We start from the raw sequence: 15,652 nt of genomic DNA on the forward strand, positions 1-15,652 counted from the left end.
CTTTTCTTTTCACCCATTTTGCTGTAGATTTGCTGTTGTGCTTGGGATCAATGTCCTGTTGCATGACTGAGCTGGCTTGGGGTAAACACTTTACTCCAAAATGCTTTGGTATACAAACATGTTCATGGTCAAGTCAGTAACACTAAGGTGCCCAGCTCCCTTGGTTGCAAAACAATTGTTCACCCTTCCACTACTGTGCATGAAAGTCAATAATTTGGTCTCGAGAGGTTTTGTGATTTGTTTAGATGCAAGTATGCAAACCTAAGCTGCATTGCTGCCATTTTCTTTTTAGAGGCCGGGGAATTCTCCCAGAAACCCTTCCAAATGACTCACACTTGTTCCACTTTTTTCCAATGTTACCGTCATGAACTTTAACATTTAACATGCTAACTGAGACCAGTCAGAGATGTAGCTCTTGGGTTTCTTGCAATTTTTTTGAGTGCTGTACAATTTGATCTTGGGGTGAATTTGCTTCCACCCCTGGGGAGGTTGTCGCATTGTGTTGACACTAATCTAAATGCTTGAGACCAGCAGCCTGCCCGAACTTTGCTGATGATCCCGTTAATCAAGAGTACTGAAGTAGAAGCATTTGGCTCTCTTACTTCATGTGTATCTGTCAGCTATTGATACTGACAACAAAATTCTAAGAATTTGTAATAAACTCCATGATACTATAACATATTTCCTGCATTCCACACTTCCCCCACTAAAGTTAAGTAAGACTTTGAATTATTTACTTCACTTCTACATAGAGACGAGGAAACGGAAGTGCCGGTGTCTGCTGCTGAATCCATAAACACTCACACTTTACCAATAGCCACTCAGTTGTCCATGGCTTGCGGCCATGTGCTACGGACTAACATAAACACATTTTTTTTTCTCAGTTTAGAAATTATGTTGTAATGCATTTGGCCTCTATCGCTTGAAACATAATAGAACAGTACCGTAGTTGTTTTCCAAAGCAAATTCAAGCATGCATTCAATAAAAACCCTTGATGAATGAATGCCACTCAAACCACGCACTAGGTTTATCACCAAATATCACTTAGAAAGTAAATACACTGACCATATTAGCAAATCGTGTATTTTATACTTAAATAGGTAATAATGGCTCAGTTTCCTTACCTTGGCTATCTGGACACACCAATTGAGCAATAGCTGTGATCCAATGTTGTCTTTGTGCTCGTGGACATAGTCGAGCAGGCATCCGTGAGGCATCAGCTGTGTGACCAGCTGGATTGTCGGACTCAAGCAGACACCCAGCAGTCGGACCAGGTGCGGGTGCTCCATGCTAGCCATGATCAGAGCCTCCTGAATGACACAGATATACACTCAGGCATGTGGAGGGTAATGATTACAGGTGGCTGTTTTAATCTGTAACAGTATGTCAGCAATGTTTATTTCCAACAGTCGTCATTTTCAATAAACACATAAAAAATATGCTATTTATTAGAAACATGTCAGATTGTGTGATGGGTATGAGGTAAACTGTGCCAAAACAATTTGGCTGCAGAAAAGACTGAAATGTATTTATTTGTGTTTTTCTTTCTACTGGTAATATTTTTTTATTTAATAATAAAAGAAATGTTTTTTCTTTTAGTTCTCCAAATTGTGAATGGATAAGAAGATGGCACTTTTCACAGCCTGAATTACAAGTTGAGTTTCAAGAAGTATTTTCTTACTGGGAATGCTAATTACATACCTGAGGAGACCACTACATTAAAAAAAATGACTAGGATCCTAGCAGCACATCTCTCTCTCTCTCTTCACATTTCTATTCATCTCTTCCTCATAGTTCCTGTCTGTTTTTCTTTGTCTGCAGGGACATATTGAGTGGAGCAGCACATGTGGCATCACCCCACAAGTATAATAAGCTTCCCTTTCACTTTAGCCAAAGAAGAATTTAATGCTAAATGATGTTTTTGTACAGCCTCACTTTTAAAATAATACACCTGCATTAGGACACAAGCCTGAAAATTGTGTTTTCAGCACCAATTTTATATTTATTCTGATGTCTTGTTTTAGTCTACAGTGTGACACTCTTTTGAAAATAACCTGGAAACAGCCTTGGCTGTCTGGTGCGAGTGCTGGTTCTGGCAACTCCAGCACTCACAACGCTCACTGAACTGGCACACCTGAGACTCATCTTCACATCAAGTCTCTTCACTCCATGTTCAGTATCCCATGTGATACATGTGTGATGGCCAAATTCTAGCTCTTGCATTTTGGTCTCTAAACAATTTAGTTCTTTTGTAATGCTCCTGTACTTCAGGTCAACTCCTTATTATTACACCAGTTAGGTCTCCAAGCCAACTCATTTCTGAACCTTGTGCCAGCCTCTACTCATGGCCTGCTACAAAGAGTCAGCTACTCTGGACTAATGCAGTAAACTTCAGCTTCATATGTAACAAAGTTTCTGTGTCTGCTTTTAGATGAGCGATTTAAACTAAAACAAATGTTATTGTAGCTTGATGTTGTTCCCTTTCATCTGTCAATATTTGTTGCTGCAGGGATTCCATTAAACAAAGATTTCACTAGTTAAAATCAAATTTGTAAGACCATGAATGCTTTTATGCCATTGTTTTTCTTGGTGGCCAAGAAGCAAAGGCAACACACAGATTTGGGTATCGGCTGTGTTTTGTGATATTTACGTCAACCTTAATGTTAGCTCAGACGAGCCTCTTGAACACACATTTATCATAGAATAGAATTAGAATAGAATTCAACTTTATTGTCATTGCACATGCACAGGTACAGGGCAACGAAATGCAGTTTGCATCCATCCAGAAGTGCTTTAGTGATATAGATATATTACAATATATATTAGCAATAATATAGATATGTGAGTATATTACAGAAATGGGTCTATTATGGTATGTTATAATGTACACGGTATGAAGTATGTTGTGAATATTCTATAACTATAAGTATGTACAGGCTGTAGTGAGTACAAGCTATGTACAGACTATGAACAGGATATAAATATGAAAAACTATACAGAATATGAAATAAATAACTTTACAGAATCTGGGATATACAGCTATACAGAAATGGGAACTATGCAAGTTGTAAACGGTTGTAGGATTAAAAATTATCGAATGTACAGAATGATTATTTACACAGAGCTATACAGTAGTGCAGTTAAGATAAGTGAGGGTGTAGATAGTTTCTACAGAGGCTATATAAAGTGCTAGTGGTTGTGAGTGGTGGTTCAGTCCATGTTATTATTGTGTTTGAGGGTACAGTTGTCCATTGTGGGTGTGTGTATGTTCAGTCCATGTGTTAACGTGGGTCAGATGTCAGGAGGCAGAGTTCAGGAGTCTGACAGCTGTGGGGAAGAAGCTGTTCCGGTACCTGGTGGTCTTAGTCCGGAGGCTCCTGTGGCGCCTCCCAGAGGGCAGGAGGGTGAAGAGTCCATGTGATGGGTGACTGGGGTCTTTGATGATTTTCCCAGCCCTTTTCAGACACCGCTTCCTGTAGATGTCTTTTATGGCAGGAAGTGGTGCTCCGGCGATGCGCTGGGCAGTTTTCACGACCCTCTGCAACGCCTTCCGGTCCGAGGCAGAGCAGTTCCCGTACCAGACTGTTATACAGTTGGTCAGGATGCTCTCGATGGTGCAGCGATAGAAGTTCACCAGGATGTCTGAGGACAGGTGGTTCTTCCTCAGAGTCCTCAAGAAGAAGAGGCGCTGGTGAGCCTTCTTGACCAGCTTGGAGCAGTTGGTCGTCCAGGTGAGATCCTCGGAGATGTGGACTCCCAGGAACTTGAAGCTGCTCACACGCTCCACAGCCGTCCCCTTAATGTGGATGGGTGGATGTGGGTCAGCATTCCTCCTGTAGTCCACGATGAGCTCCTTGGTCTTCTCGGTGTTAAGCAGCAGGTTGTTTCTGTCGCACCACTCAGCCAGACGATCCACCTCCTCCCTGTAGGCGGCCTCATCGTTGTCACTGATGAGGCCAATCACCGTGGTGTCATCTGCAAACTTAATGATGGTGTTGGAACCATCAGCAGGTCTGCAGTCGTGGGTGATCATCTCTGACAGTGTCTTGTCTTCCCCCCTTATTTCTTACTTCTTCTTGCTGTGTCACCAAAACTGAGATGAACCACTCTCACAAAGGTAATTTTTAAACTTTCTCTTTCACTTCTATCAGTTTGATAAGAGTTTGAATGTTTCTTTCCCTAAATAAAATTCATACTCAAAACAACATTTCCTCATAGGTCAGGCTATTCTGCATTCTTTCATGATTGTTTTATGGCTTGTTTGTGCATGTGGAATGTGTCAGAATATTCACTGTGGGAACAGAGAACTAAGATTCTGAAACATATGTATGTTTTTTGGAAACTGGTGCACATATCTTCCTGTGTTATCGAGGACTTCAGTTTTGGACTGACCATAACTGATTTCTGTCATCTGCTGAAGTCAAGCTTTAGATGGTCTAAGGGTGTTTTCACACCTTTGCTGCCTAATCAATTTAAATCAAACTCTGGCTCATTTTCCCTGGTGAAGTTCATTTGTGCAATCGCATTTGGTCCGGTTCACAACAGTTGAACTGAGACCCTTTGGAGGCAGTGATCTCAAAATGAACTCCAGAGTGGTGATCAGACCACAATCCAACTTAACTGCCAGATGTATGCTAAAGTTTGATCTGACCATCTTTGGGTAGCTAAGTATGTTTTGCATTCTGTTACCTTTTACCATAAATATTCAGAGGTCACAAAATTTAAACTAATCATCTTATATTACTTCTATTGCTCCTGCCCTACACCGAATGGTTGTAGCTTCGGATGTGATTATCTCTATAGGAAGACATTTTGGTTCACTTGGTGTATACTTGGAGTCCAGGCCTCCCTCTCCCCCTCCTACTCATCCAGGGGAACACAGAGGCTTCCTAGTCCAGCTGAGGGACATAATCTCTTATAATATCCAACACACTTTCACTCCTCCACTTGGGACAGCAACTAGTCCCTGAACGGAGTGGACACTTTACCCTTTAACGCTGAACACCATTATTGTCATTCCACTCCAGTGGGACTTGGGGACAACCACCTGTTGAAAGCAACAGAACCACATCATCTCCAAAAATTTGAGACGAGATCCTGTGGATCTACTGTACATCCACTATATGTACAGGTACTAAATGGCCAAACACCTAACGTACTCCTGAAACATCTCCTATAGGGGGAAAAAAAAAAATATATATATATATATATATATATATATATATATATATATATATATATATATATATATATATATGTGTGTGTGTGTGTGTGTTTAAATTTCTCAAAGTTATTGAGAAATTTAAAGCAGGCTTAGGCTACAAAAAGATTTCCCAAGCCTTGAACATCCCACGGAGCACTGTTGAAGCGATCATTCAGAAATGGAAGGAGTATGGCACAACTGTAAACCTACCAAGACAAGGCCGTCCACCTAAACTCACAGGCCGAACAAGGAGAGCGCTGATCAGAAATGCAGCCAAGAGGCCCATGGTGACTCTGGACGAGCTGCAGAGATCTACAGCTCAGGTGGGGGAATCTGTCCATAGGACAACTATTAGTTGTGCACTGCACAAAGTTGGCCTTTATGGAAGAGTGGCAAGAAGAAAGCCATTGTTAACAGAAAACCATAAGATGTCCCGTTTGCAGTTTGCCACAAGCCATGTGGGGGACACAGCAAACATGTGGAAGAAGGTGCTCTGGTCAGATGAGACCAAAATGGAACTTTTTGGCCAAAATGCAAAACGCTATGTGTGGCGGAAAACTAACTGCACATCACTCTGAACACACCATCCCCACTGTCAAATATGGTGGTGGCAGCATCATGCTCTGGGGGTGCTTCTCTTCAGCAGGGACAGGGAAGCTGGTCAGAGTTGATGGGAAGATGGATGGAGCCAAATACAGGGCAATCCTGGAAGAAAACCTCTTGGAGTCTGCAAAAGACTTGAGACTGGGGCAGAGGTTCACCTTCCAGCAGGACAACGACCCTAAACATAAAGCCAGGGCAACAATGGAATGGTTTAAAACAAAACATATCCATGTGTTAGAATGGCCCAGTCAAAGTCCAGATCTAAATCCAATCAAGAATCTGTGGCAAGATCTGAAAACTGCTGTTCACAAACGCTGTCCATCTAATCTGAGCTGGAGCTGTTTTGCAAAGAAGAATGGGCAAAGATTTCAGTCTGTAGATGTGCAAAGCTGGTAGAGACATACCCTAAAAGACTGGTGGCTGTAATTGCAGCAAAAGGTGGTTCTACAAAGTATTGACTCAGGGGGCTGAATAATTACGCACACCCCACTTTGCAGTTATTTATATGTAAAAAATGTTTGGAATCATGTATGATTTTCATTCCACTTCTCACGTGTGCACCACTTTGTGTTGGTCTTTCACGTGGAATTCCAATAAAATTGATTCATGTTTGTGGCTGTAATGTGACAAAATGTAGGAAAAGTTCAAGGGGGCTGAATACTTTTGCAAGCCACTGCATATACACACTAGCACCTTTTTCACAATATGTTGTACTGGGTCAGAATGTCAGAAGACAAATGCCAGACTCACACTTCTAGAAAATTCATCATGTTTACCAGTATAGACTGAACTGCCAAAGATCATAGGACCCCTTATTCTGTTTAAGGTTGAAGTTCCTCTTGAAGTGAACAGCAAGGTTCCACTCAGTCAAAAACAGTGCAATTTTATTCAAAACCTTGACATCAAAGTGACTTCGTACTTTGAGATTGTCAGCATTCTATGTAGTAAGCAAAAAAATGTAGTAAATAGACCAAGGTCAGATTGCTGCAAATCAGGAATATTTGCCTTTAAATATAGAGCAATGGTTTCTTTGTGCTGATGTTGTGTATTATGAAATCTTTCTGTTATACTCTACAGTATGTAGACACAAAGCAACTATACCTGAAGCTTGTAATATTGCATATGATTGCAACATAAACACTAACAGGCCCCTATTAATCCCATGGTATAGAAACTCTCCAAAAGACAGAAACAGGCGTAAATTTGCTCACCTGCAACTTTACAACAATTGAAAATTCATCATCGGGTGGGTAGGTATACGCCAAAATACACAAGACAGGCAGGTGTGGCCGTTTGCTTTTACTGGGGAGAGAATCAATGCATAAAGCTCCAATGAACACTAACAGAGAGATGCAACCACTATACATTTTAGAACTGATATGGCTCATCTATCACAATGCTTACATAATGAGGTCCCTGTTTACATGCCAGTGATGGGTATAGTTACACTGAGGGTAATGGCAAATTGGGCCAAAGTCTTTGACTGACTGGCTTTTCCTTTCTGCCTGCAGGATTCCGTACAAGCAAATTTATATTGTGGTGTTTACTTAGCACTGCAGTGGGGTATCCTGTAATCTGTTAGCCCTGCATCCTATTCAGATCCCTTCTGTGAGCTATTATCCAGAAAACAAAATACTTCCACAGCATCCTAAAGAGCATTTCTTGAGGTTTCTATATATAAAATAAGTATATACAAGAATTATACTAATTGAAAAACACATGACATGAGGAATTGTGACAATAGACTTTAAAGCCACTAAGTGGAGAGGTAGGGGCAGTAGTAGTTGTAGTTAGGTATTGTAAAAAGAGAGAGAGAGAGAATATGTCTGTGAATAACAAACCCTGTGAACATCCCTTTAGGCCCTGGAAAGCACTACTGTTGGGCTGAGATAACAGTTATATAAAACACAAAAAGGGATTTGCAGGGGTTGTTCTTTTTTGTACACTGACTGTATAAAGTTTACATCCCCACTGAATTGTAATTTTGCTGTTACAATTAAATACAAGCGTTAGGAAACACTGTTTTTACAAACTTGTGCTACTTCTGTAGCTCGTCATGAAGGTAAACTGAAATAAGGTAGTTACAAATCTTCAGAATTGTATTAATATGTAATAATAGTAAAACAATTTCTTTAAAAAAAAGCTAAACTGAAACTTTTTCTCTTTTCTGTGGATCACTGTTGCGAAGTGCTTTATAGATTGCTGCATTTTGTGCATTGTATGGATGTCTCACATTATTAAAACTGATATATTGGAGGGCCTTGGAGAATAATACCTGAGTAAAACATTAATAAAAAAGAAAATAAGATTTTAATTATCTTTAATCAAAACTAAAGGAATAGCATGCTCTAGCTGTTATCCTTATACACAAACATGCACACTCCTAAATGCATGCAGATCGATACACACATGCCAGTACTGCAGGGAATAAACACCCTTTCCTTTTGCCAAGCACTTGCTGACAGCGTTGGTATTTTATTGTTAGCCATAAAAAAAGAGAGGTTCCCTTCTCTTACTGCACCACAGGTAAGGAGTGGCAAACTCCTACACAGAACCAACCACACACACACGCATGTTGAAAGACAATCAATTCTCTGTGACATTCTTCAAACAGTCAGTGGCAAGTGAGACTGGGGCTTTGAGTGGCCTGCAGCTAGAAGGTCACCAGTCAGAAATCCCAGTCTGCCAGGAAAATAATGGATGGCAAAGGAAATGAATGGCACTCTGCTTTCCCTTTGTAACTACCACTGGTGTTCCCTGGAGCAGAAGCTTGAGCCCCCAGCTGCTCAGCAGTCAGTCATTAGAAGACCACTGTGGATCTAGACAGAGGTGATGGAAGGTATTCTTAAAAAGAGAAAAGAAACCCCAAAACTATTTAGGAGGTAAATTAACCAAGTTTATGAGTAGATCCACATGGACACATGCCTTTCTGCTGTTATATACGTTATCTCCACTGTTTCTATTGCCCCTACATGTTGTTATCTCATTTCTCTGTCTGATTTTCTGATTGTCAGACAACCTCCCAAAGCACTTGGAACATAAATTAAACACATATGGGATATTCATCAAAGACATCGTGATAAAAATAGAAATGCTAACCCTCCAAAACTCTTCCTTTTAGACTGTCAAACTAAGTGCAAAACATGAGTGCAAGTGGGTCGCTTTCAATGTGTGTGCGTGTGTGTGTGTGCGTGCGTGCATGGGTACGTGTGTTGATATGAGTTATTTCATCTGCATTGCATCATCACAGGGTAATAATTTTGATTTTTTTTTCACTCTTCCTTTTGAAATGAGCCAAGATGTGAATGTTTTATAAATGGGGCCTAGTGCACTGTGCTAGGAGCCCATGGCATGGTGCGTGTATGTCTGCATATGTAGGGCTCCTACAGGCCCCTTATGGTTTCTAGTCTGCTGTTTGTGGGGTTCAACTTTAGTTGTTAGAGATTTCACTTTACAACCATCTGTGTAGCGCTTTTGTAGGCTAGTTTAGCGCTAAACTGAAGTTAACTTGTCAGCAACGAATGCAATGTACAGCTGGTTAAAGGCCTTTAAAAGAAAAGGTCAGTGTTCGCTCCCTTACATACTGTAAGTATAAATTGCAGCACCTTTAAACAGTGTCACTAACAGGCTTTGGAACAAAAGGTTGTTACATTACATTTAGCTTGTAATTTACCTGCGTATATGTTATCTTTATAAAAGCTGAGTTTGAATTGTATTGTCAAGTCTCTTTTTTTGGATTTTGTTTTCAAGATACTCACATCCATGAATTCCACATTAGCCTTGGGTCCTGTGGCCTCATTTAGGATTTTAATGGCAACAGGGATTTTCACAGTTTCCCCCTCTGGGACCCAGATACCCTAAAGAAGAAACGCACACAGACACATACACACACACAACATGATGATGAGTCATTACACTAATTGCACAGTCACAAATCCTCTACTCACAGAAATGATGTTTAAAAAAAGTATTATAACTCCTCGAGGAACAGCAGGAATCGCAATAAATTGAGCGTTTTACACTCTAAATTCTACTTTGTCAGCTTTATAAATAACAACATTCCATATTCTCACTGGCTGATTATAAAAATGAACTGCATGCTGTACGATTAAGGTTATTTCGCCCTTCAAAAAGACTTGGGAAAAACTATTTAATCATTTTGAAGTATCTAATTTTAGGGAGGTTTAAAGTGATTTAACAGCTGCCAAAGTGGATGGAATATTTGAAAGAGGAGAAAAATGAAGTACCTCTCAACTTTTTCAAAGTGATTAAAATGTGTTCCACCTTTGTTCCACCCTTATGTGACTACACATCCAGAGTGACAGAAGGCCTAGATTTCACACTTAGCCTAAAAACAACTATCCCATCAAAGAATTATCGTCATTAGGTGATAATGACGATCGATTTGATGCAGTTTTATGTTTCCTTTTACATATAATTCAGCAGATGATCATTATTCAGCACAATAATTTAAGGGCACACTTTATGAAAGCTTGGACATCGATGTTCTAACTGGAAAAAATGGTTTACAGGTTTGTAAATGCCTCAGTTTATTAACAACACATTTATTTAAAACTGCATCTGCAAACGGGCTGCTACAGCCAACACTGCAGAATAAAATGACATATTTTACATTAGGAGGAGAAGATATCCATACACAGAATTTACCATTTTATTCTAAAATGTTTAGAAAACAAATGAAATTATTTACATATGTTACAGCCTGCTTTAGGGATTAGTACTTGTTTGTGTGTTTTGTGTTGCAGGAGTTGTGATACGGGAGGACTGTTTTGCTTTGAGTTTTCCTTTGAGTTTTTTTTTTTTGCACATACAATGTATACCATATACTTGCCTAGCCATCCATCACTATGCTACACCACTAATACAGACCTACACACACCTTTCTTAATTTATTTAATTACTTGTGATCTATGAGCGGGTTGCAACACATGAACTGCACATTGTGACAGAACATGTGACAGAAGAATCTATAGCTCCAAGTTGTTCTCTTAATGGTGAAATGCTGAGTTGAGCCAGTTAAGCATATTGCCACCAACTATGGATATGGGTCAAATCAAGGAACAGCATGTGGCCTTAGTTTTATTAAACATAAAACTAAATATTGCTACACTTTAATTAACTAACTGTGTTTTAGCTGTATGAGCCATCCTATAAAGCACTCAGTTTACAAGTTGGTCTAAATGCTGAACCTATGAACTCTCAGCTATGGAGATTAGGTACAAGTCTGATGTCTTCTGGCTGTAAAAGACCTGTCAGGGTTCTATAGCTCACCTATAAGACTTGAAACTGACTATACAGCATATCCTTACAAGTCTAGAAGTGCCTTGAAATTTCCCAGGAGAGCATGCAAGACCTTGCTTTGAAAAAGGACATACACTGATGCCATATACCTCTGGCCTAAAAAAAAGGTGCTACAATGAGAATGGGTGGACACAAAAAAAGACGAATTATAATTTCAGTGAGAGAAAGTCTGCTTTTTCTAATTTCAGATTTTTTTTTCCAACTTCTACCCAACCCTTCATTGCTCTTATGGTGACCTCAGCTACCTCTTATTTCACTGTCACCCCAGGGGTCTCAGTGTCTGCTATTACTTATTCTTTTCATCTCCCGCCTCCAGCCTTCCATCTCATTTCCTGTCATTAATGATCCTGCAATGTCCCTCTTGTCTTTTTCTCATGAAGTGAGAATGTGAACACAATGTGACATCATGGTCTCACTTTTAGTAGAGGAGCAGTTAAGTATTTGAAGCTAAAATGCAAATAGTCACCGTTAATTCACATTTGATTGTATTTTACCTTGTAAACAGTTCCAAAAGCTCCGGAGCCGAGGATCTTGACTCTTTTGAGTTCTGTTTCTTTCAGGATGCGAAGCTGGGCTTGATTGGGTGCCGTTCCACTGGGTGTTAAAGGTTCCACCAACTAAGAATGCAATAAATAAGTCAGTGAGTGCTGGAAGACAAGTCTAGAATCTACATAACAAAAGCTACTAAGATTAATTCATGATACTTTAAATTAAAACATCACAACTTATCACAGGATTAGTCCAATTGCTTGTTGCTGAGCAATTAAATGCAATTTAGCTTCTCAGGATCTCAGGAACACACTTCCATATTAGAAAAAAACAAAACAAATAAAACCCCAAAATAAAACACACCTTTCTTCCATGCAAAATCCTTCTTTAGAGGATAGGACAGTTTCTAAAAGCTGTGACCCAAATTCCAGGAAGTCAGGTAGTGAAACAGGTTGTACAATAACAATGAAACTGAAATTACTATTTAAATTGTAGAAAAACAAGAGTAATTTCATACAAAAGTTTGACTCAAATGAAACATTTACTCTTAAGGAAGGTTCCAGTGGGTAAGAAAAGTACACACACACACTGGGTGGGTGGACAAGCAACATGAACACCCAAGTTTGTGACACTGATAACTCAAGAACAAAGCAACGTAGGACTTTCAAATTTATACTACAGGTGTTTCTACTAAAAATCTCAGATGAGTTTGAATCTCAGGGTTAGAGGTCAAATTTTCTGAAAAACTTGTGACTCAAGAACAAAGCGACATTGGAGTTTCAAATTGATACCATAGGTGTATCTACTAAAATCAAGACAGCTGGTTGTAGTTACATTTATTGCCCCTGCACTTGTGGTTACAGTAGGGTTGTAATGGAATTTTTTTCCAGGAAGATAAATCTAGACTATGATGAACCATTATTATGACATTCTCTATGGTAAAAGGAAGTGAAAGCGATACTACATGGGAACAGAAGAGAGTGATGGAGAAAGGTGGATGAAAACAGAGAAAGACTGGGGGAGACAGATAATTGAGGCAGCTGAACGGGAGTTGAAATTTTTGTTGTCTCATTACTGCTCAAGTGGAGGAACAAACAGATGAAATAGTAGGAGAAGCAGAAAGATTATATCCGAGGAGGGAGGAAGGAAGATGTGGAGCGGGAAAGGAACTGTAGCAGAAACAACAACAAGACAGCGATGGAGAATCGAGCTGCTGAATTAGTCAGAGGATGCAAAAGCATAAGTGAGGGAGCAATATAAGGAGAATTAAAGGAGAGGGCGGAAGATTAGAGAGGGAGAGAGGACAGAGAGAGCCTAACAGACAGAGTGTAAATCAGCCTGGCTGTGCTTGGCAGCTTCTGTCCCTCTGGCTTATGGTTACCATTTGATTAAAAACAATAGCCATTCTTCATTTAAATGGAATAACAAATCAGCTTCTGCAGGGTGGAAACAAGTAGGCTGGGGGGCCACAAACACACCCAGGACAATACAGACGTCTTTAAAATGATCTAACCGTACACACACAAAGGCAAAGCTCTATGCTATTTCCACTGTGCTGGGAGCTGTCCAGCATTAGTGGTGCTGAAGATGTTGAGGCTGTGTAGCAGCCGAACAGCAGCAAATGTAGCTATCCACCTTCTCTCTCTACACTGCATTTCTGAAACTGAAGCAAGTGCTGCCTGAAATATACTGATCAAAATATTAACACCACATATCAGATCTTGATGAATGAAATATTTAAGTTAACATACACTATATGTGCAAAAATACTGAGTCACCTACACATTACATCTACTGGAGGACCAAGGTCCATGGAAACCATGCCATGGAGCTCTCGGTGCACGGTGTTTGTGTTGATGTTATTTGCCACTGTGCAATTATTGAATCATCAGAGCCATGGCAACCTTTACACACAACACACCTCAGCACTCAGCGACCCTTCTCTGTAACTTTATGTGGTCTTCAATTTTGTGGTTGAGTTGCTGCAGTTCCTAAATGCTTCCACTCTAAAATAATTCCACTAACAGGTGATTGTGGAATATCTAAGAGCAAAAAAACCCCCTGTGAATTGTCTTATTGTAACAAAGGGATCCTGCCGCAATATTGCACTCAAATTCAGTAAGTAAAATAATGTAATTTGTTGAAAACAACGGTTAGTGGAATCTAAAGTGCAATTCAAAATCATACCAAAAATCTAAATTAAATTGCTCAAGTGTTGCTTCATTGTTTTAAGAAGTTTATATGTTGCTATTCTATTAAAGTGGTGAGCTGGGCAAAATGACATTAAAACCATTAGACAAACATTTCACGTGCAGACTGATCTGATTAGATTTATAGTCCATCAACATTTTCTTTTAACAAGTCTAAAATTATTTGTTATATAGTGATAGGATGAGGGGGAAACTGTCATGGTCTGCGAGGGCAGACCGTATGGAGTGAGTTGAGGACCCAAGAGCAGACAGAGGCGAGGAGACGAAACTGAACTTAACAAAAAGCGAGCCTTTATTTAGGGCTGAAAACTCACGGAAAAAACAACAACAAAGTAACTGAGGGAAAACCTGAACATAGACTAGGAAACTATGACTCTTACTGAGAATTTAGACTATGACTAAACAATATACAAACTATGGCTGGGAAACTATGACAAGGGGTAGGGGAGATAACACAGACGACACGACGACGAACAAAGGAAGACTGAGGACTTAAATACACACATAAGGTGATCAGGGGAAGTGGAGACACATGAGAACACAGCTGACTAGAATGAAACATAATGACAATACAGAGGAGAGTAACACTAACTACAATGAACAAAGAACACCAGACTCTTCCAAAATAAAACAGGAAACATGGAGACATAGACATGAACTTAACATAACCGCATAGACAAGAAACATGACACGTAGACGCAGGAACCAGGGAGACTAAGTACAGGGGGAGATGACAGAAACAACTAAAAAATAAGGACTAACTAGCAACCTAGAAATTAACTGGATCGAAAATGAATACAAAAATACCTAAAACTCAAACACGGGGTCACACGACCCAGTACCATGACAGAAACTGATGCGCAGTGCCTGAAAACTAACTAGTTTCAGACTTTATTTTAAGCAAATGACTATTAATCAATGAACCTGCAATATAAGACTTTCCCTGCAATTACATAAAATGCATAATTTAATGTAAATACTAAAAATTAAGGAAAAATTATCTTCTTTTTTTTGCAGCCCAGAAACAAATGAAGACAGGATGGTTTCAAAGACAAAAAAAGATTTCCCATTTCCTTCTCTGCTCCTCTACTTTTGGAGCATCTAATACAATTATTGGGCCATAAATACAGTATTTTTTATTAAATAAATGACATGTAACAAGAAAGGCTCTGTAATATATTAAAATAGTGCCTGGATTTATGTATGACTACTAAAAAGAGACTAATGTAAGTACTCAAGAAATAGTGGCAGTTTAAGGGTGGCCCATATATGAACGGGTATAAAAGAAGTATAATAATTTATCATCTTAATGCTATTTCTTTTTCAAGACTCTTCACTGATACTTGTGCCCTGAATAGAGAGAAAGCACTGAAATGAGACCTTATTCTCAGTGTGGACACATAAGTACATTAGATGAAGTACTCTTCTGGTTTTTTTAGATAAAGAAAGAGTACTTTTGCCTCTTCTAATGGTATACTCCCTTAGCTCTTCCTAAAAGAAGTGCCCCTATAATGCACTGTAGGATATTCAAACCCGAGTCGTCAGAGTTTCTAAAACTTTCTACAGTTCTGCAATAGTTATTTAGAATCCACCAGTCAGTCTCTATTTTATTTCTTTTTGCTTTTTTCAGTCTTGTTTTTCTCATATTTTGCACAAGCACAGGCCTGCAAGCACATACAAAGGAAAACGTCACATCCATATATATTTCCTATGTCTACGCATTTTGACATAACAAAGTAATGTCATGAACTGCATTGTAGTAACAACGGTGGCATTATGAAGGCTTTCTTTAAAACACAACAAAACACTTTTATTGCACAAAAT

At 39.3% G+C, this 15,652-nt stretch overlaps 1 protein-coding gene across 6 annotated transcripts in view; it reads right to left on the reverse strand.

Annotated features, from left to right (window-relative positions):
• The window catches only part of erbb4b (erb-b2 receptor tyrosine kinase 4b), a 341,307-nt gene that overhangs the window by 44,081 nt on the left and 281,574 nt on the right, over positions 1-15,652 (reverse strand). For 4 of the 6 annotated variants that reach the window (XM_082509412.1, XM_082509408.1, XM_082509407.1 and 1 more), the window contains exons 18-20: positions 11,624-11,746; positions 9,566-9,664; positions 1,126-1,311 (exon numbers count right to left, since the gene is read on the reverse strand). In XM_082509412.1, coding sequence (XP_082365538.1) covers positions 1,126-1,311; positions 9,566-9,664; positions 11,624-11,746 — 408 coding nt within the window. The remainder of the gene's footprint in view (positions 1-1,125; positions 1,312-9,565; positions 9,665-11,623; positions 11,747-15,652) is intronic. The other 2 variants (XM_082509409.1, XM_082509410.1) reach the window with 1 other exon arrangement.

The sequence above is a fragment of the Aulonocara stuartgranti genome, assembly GCF_965226115.1.
Source record: "Aulonocara stuartgranti genome assembly, chromosome: 16".
NCBI lineage: Eukaryota > Metazoa > Chordata > Actinopteri > Cichliformes > Cichlidae > Aulonocara > Aulonocara stuartgranti.